Raw genomic sequence first — 19,211 nt, forward strand, 5'->3', positions numbered from 1 at the left:
ATTAAGGTACTGCAGTGAATAATCTCATTTATATGTCATTTTGCACACATATGGGATAAAATGATAGACGATAAGTTTCTGGGTCAAAAGAAATGTACATTGTAATTTTGATGGATACTACCAAATTGCCATCCAGGAGCCTCGTACCAGTTTCTAGCCCCACCAGCAATCGATGAGAATACGTTTCCTCACATTACACATACTGTGTTATCAAACCTTTTGATGTGGCTGACTCATAGCTGTAAAAATAACCTTGGTGTAATTTTTAGTGATGATCCAATCTTGAAAAATGATAGAAAATGGCACAGTTGTTACTTTTGCCTTTGTGGTGATGAATCTGGAGCGGTGTTTCCAACTTTTTGGAGTGGCAGAGGAATCGACTACCTGTACAAGTGAGTAATAGTTAAAATATTGAAATGCAAATCCATATAATTCTTTTAAAACAAGACATCACATAGGTGGTAAGATACGGCCAAATGAATTATTAAAAACTGTGTGCTTTTTGGTTTTATTTATGATGGTGCTTCCTCTCTAATATTGTTATAACATATAGGACTTGGGATCAGAGAATCGTAGAAACATAATGCCAGCAACTTCAATGACTTCAGCAGTACTTGTCCCCAGGGAACTTCCACTTGAGTTGCTCTTTACCAGCTCTGTCTTGGTGCAGTTCTGCTGCCTTTGCCACATCCATGAGACACAAAGTCTCATCTGGAAAGATGATACATAGATCCAAGCATCAGAGCGCTTCAGAGTTGGGAGAACTTTGAAGGTCCTCTCCGCCATGTTTCTTTTCTTCACTGGGAGGTCATGGAGAAGAACTTACATGTAGTACTTGCCTTGAACAAAACGTTAGGATTTTTATTTTTATTTTAGATTCCATTACTACTGCAAGTGAATTAGGTATGGTTTCAGGAAAGGAAAGTTTGTTCTATGGGCTTTATATAAAAGGTGAGCTGGCCATGTGGGGGTGCGGGAACATGAAAATGGGAGAGGACTTTTGGGAAGATTTGCTAACATAGGCTCATGTTAAATTATTTGTAAACATAATGTGAAGACATAGAGAAAAACATAGTATCACTTTACAAATAATCAAAAAAGGACTAAGTGTCTCAATACACACAAGGTCTCCTAGAGTCATACTCAGCCCATGCCACTGAAAGTTAAGATTGGAATAAATCCCTGCCAGCCATAAGCTGAGTGAAGAACTTGCATGCCAAGTTCTAAGTATCACAATTCAGTCCAGGTTCCCTTATCTAACATGCTAAGGTGCTAGTTAGGCCCCAATCCAGGTTAAATCAGGTCTGGTTTTCAGTATCCTCATTCTTCCTGAGATTTCCGGGTGAATGAAAGGGTGCTGACCACACATCTAAGTGTTCTTTGCTTTACTGAAAGCTTTGGGCAGATGGTCTTGAGCCTCTTCTTCCCCTCTCTAACACCTCAGCAAACCTCCAGACCACAGGGGTAAATGCATCATCTCTCTCCACCATCCCTACTCCAGCCCCAGGTTTCCCGTAACTTTTGTTTACCCTTTTTTTTTTAAACAGCTGTATTAAGATATAATTCATACAGCATATAATTCATATAATTCAACTATTGAAAGTGTACAGTTCAGTGGTTGTAGTATTCACACAGTTGTACAACCATCACCACAGTTAATGTTAGAACATTTTCCTCACCCCTAAAAAGAAATTCCATCGCCATTAGCAGTCACTCCTGGCCCCTTCCCCATATCCCTCCCTGTACCTCCTTGTAGCAGCCCAGGGCAATCACTAATCTATTTTCTGTCTCCATAGATTTGCTATTCCAGACTTTCATATAAATGTCAATATGGGTGTGTGTGTGTGTGTGTGTGTGAGATTGGCTTCTTTAGGATAATGTGTTCAAAGTTCATCCATGTTGTGGTGTGTGTCAGTATTTCATTCCTTTGAATGGCCAAATAATATTCCATTCTATGGATATGCCACATTTTGTTTACCCATTCACTGTTTGATGGACATGTAGATTGCTTGCACTTATTGGATACTGTGAATAATGCTGCTATAAACATTCATGTACAAGTTTTTATGGGAATATATGTTTTTTCTTTTTTTTGAGACGGAGTCTCACTCTTGTCGCCCAGCCTGGAGTGCAATGGTGTGATCTTGGCTCACTGCAACCTCTGCCTCCTGGGTTCAAGCGATTCTCCTGCCTCAGCCTCCTGAGTAGCTGGGATTACAGGCACCTGCTACCATGCCTAGCTAATTTTTTGTATTTTTAGTAAAGATGGGGTTTCACCATGTTGGCCAGGCTGGTCTCAAACTCCTGACCTCAGGTGATCTGCCCGCCTCGGCCTCCCAAAGTGCTGGGATTACAGGCATGAGTCACTGTGCCCGGTCCCTTGTTTTTATTTCTCTTAGCTATATACCAAGGAGTGAAATTGCTAGGTCCTACCGTAACTCTGTGTAACATTTTGAGGAACTGGCAAACTGTTTTCCAAAGTAGCTGCACCATTTTACATTCCTACCAGCAATGTATAAGTGGTCTAATTCCTCTAAATTCTCCCCAATACTTGTTATTATCTTTCTTTTTTGTTATAGCTATCCTAGTGGATGTGGAGTGGTATCTCATTATTGTTTTAATTTGCATTTCCCTAATGACTAATGATGTTGAATATGTTTTCATATGCATATTGGATTTTATATACTGTTCGGATCCTTTCCCCATTGTTTATTTATTTTTTTTTGAGAGGGAGTCTTGCTCTGTCACCCAAGTTTGAGTGCAATGGTCCCATCTCAGCTCACTGCAATCTCTGCCTCCCGAGTTCAAGCAATTCTCTCGCCTCAGCATCCCAAATAGCTGGGATTACAGGTGTGCACCACCACGCCTGGCTGATTTTTGTATTTTTAGTAGAGATGGGGTTTTATCATGTTGGCCAGGCTGGTCTTGAACTCCTGACTACAAGTGATACGCCCGCCTGGGCCTCTTAAAGTGCAGAGATTATGACGTAACCCACCGCACCTGGCCCCATTTTTAAGTCTTTTTATTACTGAGTTAAAGAATCATTTATATATGCTGGATATGAGTCCTTCATTAGATATATGACTTTTATTTCCTTTCATTCTGGTCATTGTCTTTTGACTTTCTTGGTGGCATCATTTGCAGCACAAAAGTTTTAAATTTTGAAGAAGCTTAATTTATCTGTTCGTTCTTTTGTCACTTGTACTTTTGGTGTTGTAGCTAAGTAGCCTTTGCCTAACCCAAGGTCACAAATATTTGTTTCTGTGTTTTAAGAGTTTTATAGTTTTAGATCCTACATTTGGGCCTACGATCCATTTTGAGTTAACTTTTGTGTATGGTATGAGGAAGATATCTAACTTCATTTCTTTTTCATGTGGATATCCAATTGTAGTGGCACCATTTGTTGAAGGCTATTCTTTCCCCCATTGAATTGTCTTGGCATCCTTGTTGAAAAGCAGTTGGCTATACATGTAGGGGTTTATGTCTGAACTCCCAATTCTGTTTCATTGATTTATATGCCTTCCCTCATGCCAGTACTGCCCTGTCTTGATAACTGTAACTTTGTCTCACATGTTAATAGGAGAGTTAGGGCAGAAGTGGGCAATCTAGACTTTTTCTTTCCCTGGTCTGACCAGTTACTAGATTCTTTAGATCCTTCCTCAAGTTTTCAACCACACTTTATTTCTCCTCTGTATATTTTTGTGACATGTCCTCTTGCTGGTTTCATTAGGAGATGATATCCTGATAGACCTGAGAAGTCTCAGCTGTCTGACATCTTAGTTTTCTCCTAGCAATGCCAGCTAACTTCATTCTAACTCAGTTGCTTGGCTCCGATGGGCTTTCTCTGTTGTATAGAATTAAACCTTTGGGCCATGAAAGGATGCTCTGGTTCCTGAAATTCTCTAACTGGTTAGGTTCAGGATAATAAGCTTACTGTACTGTTAAGAGAAGTAAAGATCTTTCCAACAGGCTATATAAGTGAGCAGTTCTAGCAGATACTTCTCCCACATGGGCTGTGATACAGACTTTAAAAGCCTAACCTTTTCCTCCCTGGGCCTTTCTTTTATTGCAGGCGTCTGTAGCATTGTGTTGTAGGCATGAGATTTGCTGATATTGGCATCTTTGTAGTAGTGGAGAAATGGAGGACAGGTAAGAGATCTGCCTGGAGAGGTGGAATGTGGAGCAGGACCATTTCCCATCACTTCAAATTGCTAAACCGAAGAATACAAAGCCCCTGTGACCTCTGGAATCAACAATAACCACCCTGAGATTGTCATTCCTTTCTGTTGTGGATTGTGTGCAGCATACCTAGAGCTTACACTATGAACTGTATCCTAATTTAAGCTAATTTAAATTTCTGTTTTATATTGGACATGAAAAAAATCTGTACTCCGAAGCTGCCCTTCCTCAAGAGCTTCTATTAAAGACCCTGGGCCGGGTGTGGTGGCTCACACCTGTAATCCCAGCACTTTGGGAGGCTGAGGCAGGCAGATGATGAGGTCAGGAGATCGAGACCATCCTGGCTAACATGGTGAAACCCCGTCTCTACTAAAAATACAAAAAAAAATTAGCCAGGCGTGGTGGCGGGCGCCTGTAGTCCCAGCTACTCGGGAGGCTGAGGCAGGAGAATGGTGTGAACCCAGGAGGCGGAGCTTGCAGTGAGCCGACATCGCGCCACTGCACTCCAGCCTGGGGGACAGAGCGAGACTCTGTCTCAAAAAAAAAAAAGAAAAAAAAAGAAAAAGAGACCCTTCCCATGCAAATGGGGCAGGGAAGTGGACATGTCAGAAAGCGAGGGTTATGAGGGCAGGTTCTGGATTCAGCCTGCCCGAATGCAGTTCCTCCTAAGTGATCTTGGACAAGTTACTTAAACTATCCAAGTGTCAGTTTCCTCATATTTAAGATGGCGATAAGAATAGCACCCACCTTCTGGAATTGTTAAAAGGTTGAAATCCCGTGTAAAGATCTTAACACAGGCAAGGGTTGGCAAACTTTTTCTATAAAGAACCAGAGAGTCAACATTTTAGGCTTTGTGACACCATAGGCTTTGGGGTTTCTGTTGCAACCACTCGGCCCTGCTGTTGTAGCTTGAAAGCAGCCACAGACAGTCTGCAAATGGAAGGGCATGGCTATGTTCCAATAACACTGCGCTTTTCAAAACAGGTGAGGGGCTGGGTTTGGCCTGCAGGCTGTCGTTTGCCGACCCCTGGCTCAGCACAGGGCCTCGCTAAGTGGGCACAATGGGTTTTTCATAAATGCCAGCCGTTCTTCCAGCCTGGGGACAGCTCCTTGACATCAGTCTCCTTGTTCATTTGCTTTGTGTTTTTAACAGAATGTCGAGGTCTTGGCGAGCAGGAGCAACACTTCAGAGCAAGACCAGGCGGGGACTGAAATGCGCGTGAAGCTTCTGCAGGAGGAGAATGAGAAGCTGCAGGGAAGAAGCGAAGAGCTGGAGCGGAGAGTTGCTCAGCTTCAAAGGCAGATCGAGGACCTGAAAGGCGATGAAGCCAAGGCGAAGGAAACGCTGAAGAACTACGAGGTGAGGCTCGCTGGGCCCAGGCCCAGCTTTGGCAGCTGCTGCTCCTTCTTTCCTGTGTAAGTGATTTCAAAAGTGGGGAAGGGATTTATTGTCATGATGTAGTAGGAAAGGTCAAGGCAATAGTGAATACATCCTCTCTGCAAGCCATTTCTTTGTTCCCCTGGGAGTGGCATGACAGGGAGGCCAGGGAACAGGGACGGTGAGGTCAGGCGGGAACACAGGTCTAGGCACAGGAATCCCCACACACCCAGATACCAGACATACCCAGCCTTCCATGGCTTCACACAGGCATCCACCTGAAAGGGCTGTCTTAACACCACCATTAGACCGATTCTCACTCAAGACTATTTATTCTTTTTTAACTCATTGTTGATGTTTTTGAAGTGACACTGATTTTAACAAGCCAATTATCTGGTTGGCCAGACCTCTAGCAGTGGGAAGCTGTGACTGAGAGATGGCACACTCTCAGCAGTAGGAAAGGGCAGCTGACAATGAAGGAGGAGACACACGTGGTCACTGCCTTAGTCTGTCCTGTGCTGCTATCATGGAATACCACATTGGGGTAATTAAGGAAAAATAGAAATATATTTCTCACAGTTCTGGAGGCTGAGAAGTCTAATATTAAGTTGCCAGCCTCTAGCGAGGGCCGTCCTTCTGTGTTGAAGTGTGAATGGCATCACATGGCAGAAGGGCAGAGGTGGAGTGGGGAACTGACTGGCCAGAGGGGGCCACACTTGTCCATTGACCAGGAACCTACTCCTGTGATGACAGTTTGAGCCCATTCATAAGGGCAGAGCCCTCATGGCCTCATCACCCCCTAAAGGTCCCACCTTTTCATACCATTACAATGGCAATTAAACTTTCAACACATGCTTTTTGGGGGACACATTCAAACCATAGCAGTCATCCATCAGGACCACCTGGATACCTTTTATAAAACTGTGTGTGTGGGGGTCCATTCAATACCTACTGTTTTCAGATCTCCAGGAATAAGGCCAGATATTTCTATTAAAAAAAAAAAATACCCCAGCTGGGCATGGTGGCTCATGCCTGTAATTCCAGCTACTTGGGAGGCTGAGAGGTGGGAGGGAGGATCACTTGAGCCCAGGAGTTCATGACCAGCCAGAGCAATATAGTGAGACCCTGTCTCTAAAAAAATAAAAAATAAAAAATCACCCGAGATAATGTGGATGTTCACACCTGGCTGAGAACTGGAACTGCAGATAAACACACGCATCCAAGAACACAGCTGTTGTGTGCCACCTTGGGTCTGTGACAGGCGCATTGTGACCATAGCCACTGCCATGTCTATGGGTGTCTTCGGCGTTCATTTAATTCCACTGAGTCAGTTTCATAGGTACAGCACACATCTAAGTGCACACTGACCCAGTGTTTCATTGTAGGGAGAAATAAGACAGTTAGAGGAGGCCCTTGTGCACGCCAGAAAGGAAGAAAAAGAAGCTGTGTCAGCCAGAAGCGCCCTGGAGAATGAACTGGAGGCTGCTCAGGTAAACACCAAGGGCTGTTGTCATTACTCCCTCAAGAAGAATGCATAGAGACACAACACCAGAGGGATGTGTGGAGATTGTCCTTGGCCCTCTCTTTCCATGTAGCTCCCTTTCACCCATAATAACCACTCAGTTATTTGAACTATCCGTCTAGACCAGCGATTCTCAACTGGGGGGGATTTGGTAATGCCTGAAGACAATTTTGGTTGTCACAACTGGGGAGATGCTACTGGCGCCTCGTGGGTGGAAAACAGGGATAGGGATGCTGTTAAACATCCTATGAAGCACAGGACAGCCCCCACTGCAAAGAATGATCAGGCCCCAGATGTCAGTAATGCGAAGGCGGAGAGCCCTCCGTTTAGACGTTAAAGAGCTTGACAGCTTTCCAAAGATAAAATATGAGTGGTGTGAGAAGGCCGGCAGGACTGGCCTCCGAGGCGGTGTGGAGTCTGCTTTCTGGCAGAAGCCAATTTCCTTTCTCCTGTGGGCAAATGCACTCTATAGAGTACATTCCTTCAGGATGGCTATTCAGAGAGGCAGGAGGAAGTCATTTCCTTGAAACTGCATAGCTATCGCTATTCAAAATCAGTAGGTTCTTAGAAAATTAGATTTTCCCATTTGAAGTACATTCTCAAGAAAGGCCTGTACTGCCGTTCTGATTGACTTTGCACAGTGACCTCCAGGTGATGCAGGTGTGTCCTTCTCCTATTGGCTCTCGGGATGCTGCTTAAGTATCTCAGGTGAGTTTCTGAGGAGGTAGAAGCCAGTGTTTTTGAGAGTTGTCTAAGGGGAAGGTTGTTAAAGTTTTCCATTCCGGACCCACTTGTAGTCAGGGCTAGGTGAAGTGGGGGCATTAAAAGTGTTAAGAGCCGAGTCAGGTTCAGATTTGTAAATGCCTTGTTGCAGCTTTCCTGGAGGGTGTTCAGCTTCATCTCCTAGAGTATAGAGGAGAGGAAGGATTCCCACAGGTCAGCCTAGCTTGGGGACTCTCCCCCAAAATCAGAAGCCTGTGCCTTCTCCTACTCTTGGGACAAAACTCGTGTTTGCATATAGTAAAGTCCCAATTTTTCCTGAGTTCAATGTCTGACTGCCTTCACTTTGGATTTTTTTTATTTCTTTAAATCTAGATCTTCATTACAAAATCTTGTGGGGTTGATTTTGTGTGGATGGCACTTTTGCTGTGCTGCTGTTTAAAGCTTAGGTTGGTTACTCTTACCCAACCTGGCTGCCAGAGTGTGGGGTTTAAATTTGTGAGCTGGTTGGGGGGCAGAAAGAAAGGAAACATATTTGTACTCTATAGGGATAAACATCTCTACCTTCATGGTATGTCCACACCAAGTCCCCGGTGCAGCTATGGGTCTCTCAGAACTTTTCCTTTGGTCAAACAGGAACTTTTCACACATATGGAAGTGGTTCCCCTGCTGGGAATCTGCGCTCATAGTGAATTCAGTGCACAGAACAGGTGATGGCCTTGGGGCCTGAAGATCTTAATGTAATCCCCACCCATCCCCACCTCTGGATCTGTAGCCTTGCCTTGGGAATTATCCCTGACATGTTACTTTTGTTGAGGCCTGTTTTCCCAGTGGTGTGGGGATGGTGAGAGTGCTTCATGCAGTGTGTGGCCATGTTAGCCACTGGCAGTGCAGCTGGCAAGAATTAAAAACGGGCCTGACAGTTTCACTCTCTTTACCTGAATTATCTGGTCTTAAAAGTAATGCCATGAAAAAAGCACCATCGCTCTGAAATACTTTGTTTTCTTTAAAATTGGAAACCAGATAGTCAGCTCCTTTTGTTTGGTTACTCTTTCTGTGCACCTCTCGTCCTTGAAGCTGGCAACTCAAAGGGACCTTAGCCCTTGAGGAAAGAAAAAAGTAACTGGTATTTTTCTCTGTCTTTGTGCTATTGGTCTATTGCATCTTCACGTATGATAAATAGATTTCTTTACATAGTAGCTGAAGACGCTGGTAAATTTATGTCTGATTTACCATGACTCAGTTAAAAAGTAGCAGAGGGGCATAAAGATGCTGTTCTTGGTTTGCTTAATGCCCTACCGCTTGCTTCAGGACTGTGTTGCTATCTAGGGCTACTGGAACTGCACTTAAGGCAAGGCATCTATGTTTCTATTTTAAAGTGCCTTCTGCAGATGGGGAAGTAAAGAAGCCTTTGCTGGAGAAACCACAGTTCTTTCCTTCAGGAAGGGATAACAGTGCATACGTTATTCCTAGGGCTTTCCCTCCCACCCCATTGGGCTTTTGAGTATTGAGACAACCAAGGAAAAAGGGCCCAAGGCTTGCACTGTTGCAGCCCACAGACACTGAGTGGCAGGGACTCCAAGAAGACCAACTTCCTTCTGTTTAAGCTGCCCATTCCTTGACACCCATAGGCTCACCTGCAACTTGTTTGTCGTTAATATTAGCTAATTGGGACCTCAATCATAGGATAAAATCTGCGTCTGTTGACAGATAATGGTCCCTGAGCTCACGGACACTCACCCTACATCTACCCGTGTTGCGTCTCAGATTCTCCAACCTGATATATTTTCCCTAAATTTTCATCTCATTATTCATCGATGAGCTTGTATTGCTGGCCTTGGAAATAGAGTCTCTGTAGCTACAGAGCATTTCACTCCTGATACTGTCCACATGAAGGGTCAGAAAAATGCAAAGTTGCCATGTTTGCTTCTTTTCATGTGAATTTGGGACGTTTTCTCAGCAGTGACTTATTGGAACATATGTCTTGAATTATGGAGGAGGAAGACCGTTGTTCTAAACAGTGTTTCTAAACCTTAGTACATATTAGAATTATCTGGGGAGCTTTCAAATGCAAATGATTATGGGCCCCATGCTAAGAAAAATTGTGATTCCATCAGAAAAAGCTAGAATCTATATTTTAAGTACAGACACCCCATCCTTGCTTGGTGATTCTAACATAAGAAGCCTTGGGATCACTTTTGGGGATAGGCATTCATTTTTAATAGCTAAGTGTTTATCATATGCCTAATAGTGAACATACCCAGATAGACAGAAAATCTCTCCCTTGCCTTTACAGAGCTTACTACCTTGCAAAAGAGGCAAGCATATAAGAAATAATTTAAAAATAATGTAGCAAATCTATTCTTCTAGGCAATGTGTGTGTGCTGGGGTGGCAGGTGTTGGCAGGCCCTAGGCCCAGAGTGGTGAGTCTATGGTGTCTTTTGTGGTTCAGGAGAAAGAGCCAGGCAGCCCTGCCTGAGCCAAGAGTGGAGGAGAAATGCATGCACGAACCACATGGAGGCTGAGTAGAGCTGGGTTGGCTTGTCTGCTGCCTGGAGCCCTTGGGATTGGGGTCTAAGAGGAGGAGAAAGGCTGGGGGATTCCTTTGGGGAGGGGGTTGAGTTGGATCCTGAAGGTTCTACAGGAAGCCATTGGGGGCCCTCTGTATTTGTTGTTTTCACGGATTGACGTTTTTTGGGACATGTGTTTTGAGGGTTTTGTCCCATACCATACCTCACTGGTTCTATAACTCCTCCTCACCCTTTGCCCCAACACTGCTAAATCATCGATCAACAGAAACCCCAGGTTTGACCCTGCTTCTGGTGGGTGCCCAGCAGCAGCTGTGCTGGAGCACACTCCTGCTAATTCCCCCCACACTGAACTTCTGATTACCTTTCTTTTTGCCACCATCTTTTCCCCAACAGCTTTTGTTAACCTTGGTTCTCTGCAGCAATTAACTTCAGCAGGTCGGCCACGTTGGCTGCTTCTCAAAGTGCAGCCAGCCCAACAGAGCCCAGGGACCGGAAGGCCGCTATGGGTGGTGTTTTAGCCCCACATCACATGGTTGGCAGAGCAGCTCTGTTCCTCTGCTCTGCAAACCAGGAGAGTCCGAAGTGATTTGGAATGTTTTCAAGATCCTGAGTTACTGCCTGTGGCAGCAGCTTGTAAACTGTTAAGCACTGTACAAATATAAACCATTGTTCTTGTGCAGTCACTGCAGGGACACAAGACCGGGTAGGCCCTGAGCTGTTTCTGTAGTGGCCCAGTCAGCCCTCAGTGCCTGACAACGTTTTCGAGATGATCCAGTCTGTGTTTGAGTCAGGTTGCTCTGTTCCAAGTTGTGCGTCTTCTTATTATCCTTGTACCTAAGGCCCTAATGCTTAGCCATTTAAAGAAGCCACCATAAGTTTCCTATAATATTTTAGGATTTTATTCTGGAATTGCATGTTGTTTACATAAAGAACATAAGTCTGTGTGACTTTGTGAGATGAGAGCCTCAGGGGAACTAAGGGGAGTATTGCACTCAAGATAGTTGTATTTTATGGTAGGCACTAGTATTTGGTGCTGATTCAATCAACAACCACCTACCTGACTAGTATTTTATCTGAGTAGTGTCTCTTCCATTTAATACCTTCTGTTCATCAAGTTCACCAACCTGTGTGTTTCCAAATTCCTTTTTGCCTGTGTCTGAGTCCAATTCATGGATTCTGTTGATGACAACTGCCTTTACCCAAATGGACCTTTGTTCTGTGGGGTAGTGTTCTCTTAGCGATTCATTTTTAGTTATTCTAACTGGAAGAACCATCTGCATAGCATAGTAAATACTGGAACATTAGGTGTGATGCTGTGTGTCACAGGATATAAATTGCCAATAGGTTTAGATTGTTGTAATGTATAACTTGACCTCGAATTTCAAGCATGAACATTCAGGTTTTCAGACACCATCCTGAATTCCCACCACCAGCAGCCTTGGCCATGTATTTCTGTAGCACGTTGTTTGTCTGCCCCTTCATTCCTGTGGATGTTTTTGGGTAAGTCAACTTTCCTTTTTGGTCCTTGAATTTCAGAACCAACAATGCCCTTCTATCTCTGACAGCTTTATTTTGATCTTCTTCCTCATCACGGATTTAACAGATCTGATTGCTTTGCAGTGTGACTATGAAGTTCCCTGTGCCACCTGTTCCTGTGGCTACCTGGTTAGTAGGTGACAGCACTGTCCTTTCCCTGCCATTTGCAGGGAAATCTGAGTCGGACTACCCAGGAGCAGAAGCAGTTGTCTGAGAAGCTCAAAGAGGAGAGTGAGCAGAAGGAGCAGCTAAGAAGGTTGAAGAACGAGATGGAGAATGAGCGGTGGCACCTGGGCAAAACCATTGAGAAACTGCAGAAGGAGGTGAGGGGCTGGAGGAGGAAAGAGGATGTAGGGCCAGATGTCTTTGTTGGACCCAGTCCCCTCTGAGGGTCTGGTGAAAGCCTGGGAAACCTGCAGTAGGTCTAAGCACAAAAGTGTCAGGGATTTGCAGATCCCAAGAGGCAGCTCTTTGGATTTGTTGAAAAGATAGAAACTGGTCTAGAAAACATTAATGCCAGTACCCTCTGGATTCTGGGCACCAGAATCACCTCTTAACAGTTAGTAGAAGAAGGCTGTGTGTCAGTGCAGATGGAACCAATGTTGACTGAATCAGAATCGACATCTCTGTGCAGAGTCTCTACATTTGCATCTCTATTGCTTGTCCAGGAGTGTGAAAGGCAGCGTCAGAGCTCAGTAGCTGCTGCTCTTTCTCTTCGTGTCTGCCCCACCATACCCAGAAAGGTAAAGGCACAAAGCTGGCAGGCTTTCTGTATTCTGGGAGTTGACACGAGTGTCTGCTGTTTTCTGACGTGTATTATGTACCAGGCACTTCACTAACTATTTTGTTTCTAACTAGAATTTTATCTGTATCTGCTGATAAAATTTTATCTGTATCTGCGGATACTAATTCTGACAACAACCCTGTAAGGTAGATATGATTTCAGTGTTTCCAATGTGGACATGGCCAGGCCCCAGAGAGGTTAACGACGTGCCCCAGTCATGTACTGGTAAGTGGCACAGCAGCCCTAGGACCCTGAGGCTGTGTGCCTGGCTCCAAAGGACGTGCCTGCTCACGCCTCCATGCTGCTTCCAAGTCACAGGTGCCCACACCTGGCCGACTCAGGATCAGGTGCTGGGCCATCTTTGAGGGGGCCATAGAAGAAAGGGAGAAGAGGAGATGTGCTGTGTGTTGAAATGGGACCCAGACCCTGGTCTCAGAGCATCCCAGGGTGGGCTCACACCCGTGTCACTTCTTCTAGATGGCAGACATTGTTGAGGCCTCCCGTACCTCAACCCTGGAGCTCCAGAACCAGCTGGATGAGTATAAGGAGAAAAACCGCAGGGAGCTCGCAGAAATGCAAAGACAGTTGAAGGAGAAAACCCTGGAGGCAGAAAAGTCCCGACTGACAGCCATGAAAATGCAGGATGAGGTAATGCCTGGCCAGATAAGTTCTTCCTTTATCCCTTATTCAAAATATCCTTTGCCCTGAAAGTCTTCTGTGAGGGACTTGGGGGTAGATTCGTGAGACAGCTTTGGTGCTTGACTCTTCATTCTTCACCTTCTGGGTGGGTTCTGTGGGCAAATGGCATTCTGGAGCACAAAGGACCCACTGGCGGACTGTGAGGCTAAATGGACACAGCTTTAACCTGACCATTTTCTTGATGAATCTACAATTTTTTGCCTAAAATGTTTAGCTGCCATTTATGGAGCAGCCATGATGTGCCCAGCTGTGTCCAGATGATTTATTTATATGCTTTCATGTTTTAATTTAATCCTAGAATAGGGATTACAGTAACTGACTGTTTTTTGGCCATTGATTTTTGAAAATACAGACTTTTATTGGCATGAGGGTGGCGGACAAGAGTTTCACAACAACAATAATGGCGAATAAAAGAAATCCTCAGGAATTTATGAGTATTGAAATGATTAAAACATTGGTTTTATATGTAAGAATAATTGAGCAAAGAAACCCAAATGCTAGCTCCCTTCAGGCTTGGCCTCTCAAGAACTGAGAAAAAGAAAGGGGATGTTTTTGATTGTTTTAATGGAAAGCTGGAGGCTTCAAAATGTAAGTACAGCCTATGCTGATTTCTAGCTATACCTCTTGCCAACTGGGTCACCTTGAGCAACTTAACCCCAGTTTTCTGAGCATATGTTTCTACCTCTTTAAAAATATACCAAATATTAGTGACTTAATTAAATGAGATAATATGTGAGACTGTGTAGCAGCGAGTCTGTACATCCTGGACACTTCATAAATATTAATTTCCTTTTCTTTAATTTTAGGGGCTTATTGTTTTTCATGAACAGTGCCGAGAGCACCAAGATTCCACAGGAAAACATTTTTTTTCTTTAAAAAACAAACTTTAATTTCTTTGATGATCAAAGAAAAGTCACCCATGAGTCAGTGCTGAAACTGTGTAAAAGAACAATAGATATTTATTGCAGGCTTCTAGAACACTCTTGAAAGGCCCCTGATAATGGATCCCCTTTGGCTCAGGGTTATATGATACAGGACTCCAAGTAAGAAGTGAAATTAGCGCACTTACATCACAGTTCTCTTTGGTATTAAAAAAAAAATCACGTTCATTACTACAGCACAGAGGCAGAAGGATTCAGGTATCTGCCAGAACACCAACAAGCACCTGGTCTGATTTGACTTCAAAAGATCACAGTGTCACAGTGACCCCTGAAAAGTACTTCCCGTTGCGTTTTATATAAGATTTTTATGATAGAATCCTTGGGTTGGAAGGAAACATAGAGATCCTCTAGTTAGATAAGGAAACTGAGGTCCGGAGAGACTAGTTAAGGCCAGATGGAGACCAGTATTGTTTATAAAAGAGCAGTCCTTCCAAAAAAAAAAAAAAAAAAAAAAGGATTCCTTGCAAGGGAAATAAAGATGGCCCTTCCTGGATTTTTCTCACTGATGCAGCCCTGTGAGACACTGTTTCCATGTGAGCAACAGACATGGACACCTCATCATTCTGCAGGGAAACTGCAGTGAGATACCACCCTTGACTAAGATGGTAGAGTGATGGAGTTGTTTAAAACAAAAGTGAATTAACAAGCCAAGGTCACTCTGGATCCTTAAAAAACTCAAGCTCAACTCTGTTCACTGCCCCTCTGCTTGTGTTTTGATTGAGCTGGTTGAAGATCTTGGTTAAAAAAAACCCCAAAAGCTACAGGAGTCCTTTCTAAGTACTCTAATAGTGGCTGCCTTTGCTTTGAGAGAAATAGGCATTTTTCACCCATTCTACCTCTGACAAGCATGATCTTTAGAGAATCGAGACTTAGTGATTACCATTGTTCAGTTTATTTTCTAAATCTCTTTTAGCAAAGGGTGATTTTAACTACTTAAATGTAGCACTAGGAAGTTCAAAAGTTGTTTGCTTGCTTATGATTCAGGATACATTGTTCACAGACACCATGCTAGTTAATCTCTTCTGCCGGCCCTCGTCTTCTGCCGGCCCTCGTCAAGGGCTCTGAGTATGACGGGGCCCTTACCGGGTGTTAGGAGGGACCTGCTGGGTGTGGAAGGTGGGGCTGTGCTGAGCAGTGGAGGAGGGCACGCTGGGCATTGGGAAGGGGGACAGGAAGGAAACGCAGGCTGCACATTTGCCTGTCATTCTTTCTGACCCTCACACTCATGTTCTTTTTGGGTATTATCTCATTTGATTCTCATAATAGCTTTAAAAGGCTGATTTTATAATTATCCCAATTTTGTGAATGAGGAAACTGAGTCATAGAGCGTTTTTGTTTTTGTTTTTTGTTTTTTTTTAACACTCCGGAATATAGCACATCCTCTGTATCCAGAAAATGTCCCATCACTGTTTTCCATGGGGTGATTTTCATTCTGTGCTTTCATGTACTTTCTGTCATGGTAACCACCAAAACCGATGTGGGTCTTCATCTGGTGATGTCATCTTCAAGGCTAGGCTGTTCTCGTAGAAATGCCCGGTGCTCCTGTCAGCCTCCCAGAGAAGAACACATTTCCTCAAGTTTTTCCACGGGTTCTCCAAAGCTGTCCTCAACTACTGGGGCTTTCCAACTCTCCTGTGACAGACACTGCAGAAGGGTGGCATTCTGTAGTGGAGATGGCCATTCGCTTTCATATACTCTTAAGGAAACAGACCCCCTGGTGTATTCTATTCCTGAGACTAGCTCTACTCAATACTAGTACCAACTCCAAGAGGGTAGGACACTTAGAACAAAGCAGACAGCCTGTGGCTTCACCAGATCAGCCTACACAGATGTTTAAGGAAGACCTACTGTGCCCTGAGCTGGCTGGTCTCCCCAGGGAGCTTCTAGAGAAGTTCAAGACACAGACTGGCCCTTGTGAATCAAGCTGTTTTGTCTGTTGCACTTTCTTCAAAGCTGTTAGTTGAGTGCCACCTTGTGGATGGAAAAAAAACAACGTTATAAATTAAGCTAGCTAATCATGTTCTTCTACAAAGCAGTGGCTTTCCCTAATGTGCCTGTGTATGTTGTTAGGTTTTTTGCCAGTAGGTTGCTTTGCGGTCATTAATTCAGTTGTGTGTTCTTTTTCACTGAGTTGAAACCTCTTTTGAGGTGACAGTGATATAGGTAGACAATAAATTACCCCCTGGGAAACATGTATTTAGTTAAGGGGCTCTTGAGAGTTTTTAACATGACCTAGTAAAAACGACATTTTGCATTCAGCTGGGCACGGTGGCTCATGCCTGCAATCCCAATACTTTGGGAGACTGAGGCGGGCATCACCTGAGTTGAGAAGTTCGAGACCAGCCTGGCCACCATGGTGAAGCTCCATCTGTACTAAAAATACAAAAATTAGCTCAGTGTGGTGGCATGCACCTGTAATCCCAGCTACTTGGGAGGCTGAGGCAGGAGAATTGTTTGAACTCAGGAGATGGAGGCTGCAGTTAGCCAAGATCGCACCACTGCACACCAGCCTGGGCAACAAAGCAAGACTCCATCTCAAAAAAAAAGACAGAAAAAAACTATATCTTGCAACCCAGGAATACACGCATCTGCACAAATATATGAATGTCTAGCACAAAAGATTTGCAAATCAGTATTTGCTAATACTCTGCTATTTTTTCTGTTCTATTTAATTAAAAAATGCTGGTCAACATCTACCAAATAGAATTTGTAAACTAATAGGTTGCTGCCTGTAGCTGGAAAAGCCCCTCTTTTTACAAAAAGGAAAGTGAGGCCCAGAGGGAGGTAGGACTTCCTCAAGGTCTTCTGATCTCCCATATTGTGGGGGTCCAGCTGATCTTCCTTTTGGTGGGGTCAGCCTGTGCACTGTCTGTGGAGGTCTCTATGCCCTTGATGCACCCCAGAAAACCATCCCAGCTGTCTCTCCTCCTAGATGCGTCTGATGGAGGAAGAGTTACGGGACTACCAGAGAGCTCAGGATGAAGCACTCACAAAAAGGCAGCTTCTGGAGCAGACGCTGAAGGACCTGGAGTATGAGCTGGAAGCCAAGAGTCACCTCAAAGATGACCGCAGCAGACTGGTCAAGCAGATGGAGGTCTGTGGGCCGCACAGTGTGAGCTGGGGGACCTGCAGAGAGCGAGGCTGGGCCACGAGAGAAGCAGCCTCTTTGCTCTCAGCTCAGCCTTTGGGAAGTCTTGGGTTTTTATTCTCTCCCGCAGCTGGGTTTAGTGAGGTTATTTCTTGATTGAAGGAAGGGGCCAGTCATTTATAGACTCTGGACATCAGAGCTAGAAGGAATGATGGATATAATTTAGTCTAACATTCTCATTGTCTTGAGAGGAAATGGAACAGATTCCCAGGGACATTAGGTGATTTTGCCTAAGGGCACAGATAGTTCCTTTTCTGTTTGTTCTTTGGGGCAGTGCTTCCAGCTAACTAGAAGGAACCAGACTGCTGCATGTCCAGAGAGGAGCCTCCTAGGAATCGTCGTCCTTCATTTGCCACACCACATTCTCCATTCTTGCTTCCTGTTTCTGGCCCATTTTCCCTTATAGGTTATTGGGCTTTGCCAGAGCTCGCAGCACACTGTGGCTCAATTTACTGTCGTATACATAGTATGTACATAGTCCAAGACAGCATATCAGAAAGTGCTGAATGCACTCACCAGATGGGGGTGATCTAGTCACAAGCTGAAAACACCACATATTAGAAAAATGTAAATGAAGTAACAGAATCTAAGTGTGAACAGTTCACTGAGGTTGACAAGAAGAACCTTAGAATCACTCCATCTGAACTTTTAAAAAAGAATAATTCTTAGGAGCAAAACTAACTCCCAGAAACACACACACACACACACGCCCCAGTAGAATTTAGAGAGAGGGAGAGACACTGAAAAAATGGAATTGAGAGAGACACTAAAAAATAGTCTCAGTCTTTTCAGAGAAGTTAAAATTGTCAAAGTTTTGATAAAAGACAGTGCTCAAGGCCATGGAGAGATGGCTTAAATTCAAAATCAATGGAATTCCTGATTCAACTTTGCAAATAAACAGAAATAATTTTTAAAACGTCCAGGGGACTTAGAAGCTGTTTATATCTAGGGAGTGTTGTTTAAGTCATTGAAGATTTTATTAGATGGGCCTCTTTTAGAGACCAGAATAACCTGATTACAGTTTTATTGCTCTTTTGTTGGACTGCTGTACATTTTGCTAATGTCCTGTCTCTGATCTCTTTAGGGGAGGTAATTTTAAGGCAAGCTAAGGTCAACCCACTTAACTAGAAACTGATTATTCTAGGGCCTTAAACAACCTGGCTCAAAACAAGCTAAAGCCCCTTCAGGCAGTGGAGGAAGAACCTTTGGAGTAATGGCCCTGGCCGGCACCCTTAACACTCCTGCTGGGTTCTGTGCAGTATGGCTTTTAGGCAAGAAGAGAGTCTTATAAAGAGGTGCTTTTAGCTGGTGATTGGGTTGTTAGGTCATTTCCACTGCTATATCCTGACTAAAGAGATCGTTTCCTTTGGCCGACTTAGGTCTAGAAGGAGTGGCATAGCTAAGCTTCATTTGCCCCTTTGCAATATTTAGCTATTTTCTCATTAATTACAAAATGAATGGCTCTGAAGACCCTGCTACCATGAGATGCACTTGAGGGGTGTTTCGTCCCCTAAGAGGCGGCTAGCAGGACCATCTTGCTGTGACTACGTCTTGCCTGCTCCTTCACTAGCACTTAAATTAATTTTCAAGACTCAAGAGCTCTCCTAACGACACACATTTTCTGTAAACTCAGGTGGCTGTTGTATGTAAATGCAGCTCTTGTGGATCCTGAGTGATGTCTGACTATAGTGAGACTGGTCTTGGAGGCATCAGGAACCACTGAATAAACAGGACGCTTCGGTGCAGGGCCCAGCTCCAATCCAAGTTGGCCTT

At 44.1% G+C, this 19,211-nt stretch overlaps 1 protein-coding gene across 9 annotated transcripts in view; it reads left to right on the forward strand.

Annotated features, from left to right (window-relative positions):
* CGNL1 (cingulin like 1) overlaps window positions 1-19,211 on the forward strand; it is a 174,105-nt gene that overhangs the window by 134,852 nt on the left and 20,042 nt on the right. For 7 of the 9 annotated variants that reach the window (XM_009429214.5, XM_054666967.2, XM_016928276.3 and 4 more), the window contains 5 exons: window positions 5,333-5,539; window positions 6,943-7,047; window positions 12,037-12,189; window positions 13,128-13,298; window positions 17,223-17,384. In XM_009429214.5, coding sequence (XP_009427489.1) covers window positions 5,333-5,539; window positions 6,943-7,047; window positions 12,037-12,189; window positions 13,128-13,298; window positions 17,223-17,384 — 798 coding nt within the window. The remainder of the gene's footprint in view (window positions 1-5,332; window positions 5,540-6,942; window positions 7,048-12,036; window positions 12,190-13,127; window positions 13,299-17,222; window positions 17,385-19,211) is intronic. The other 2 variants (XM_054666968.1, XM_054666969.1) reach the window with 1 other exon arrangement.

This window comes from Pan troglodytes, chromosome 16 (genome assembly GCF_028858775.2).
Source record: "Pan troglodytes isolate AG18354 chromosome 16, NHGRI_mPanTro3-v2.0_pri, whole genome shotgun sequence".
NCBI lineage: Eukaryota > Metazoa > Chordata > Mammalia > Primates > Hominidae > Pan > Pan troglodytes.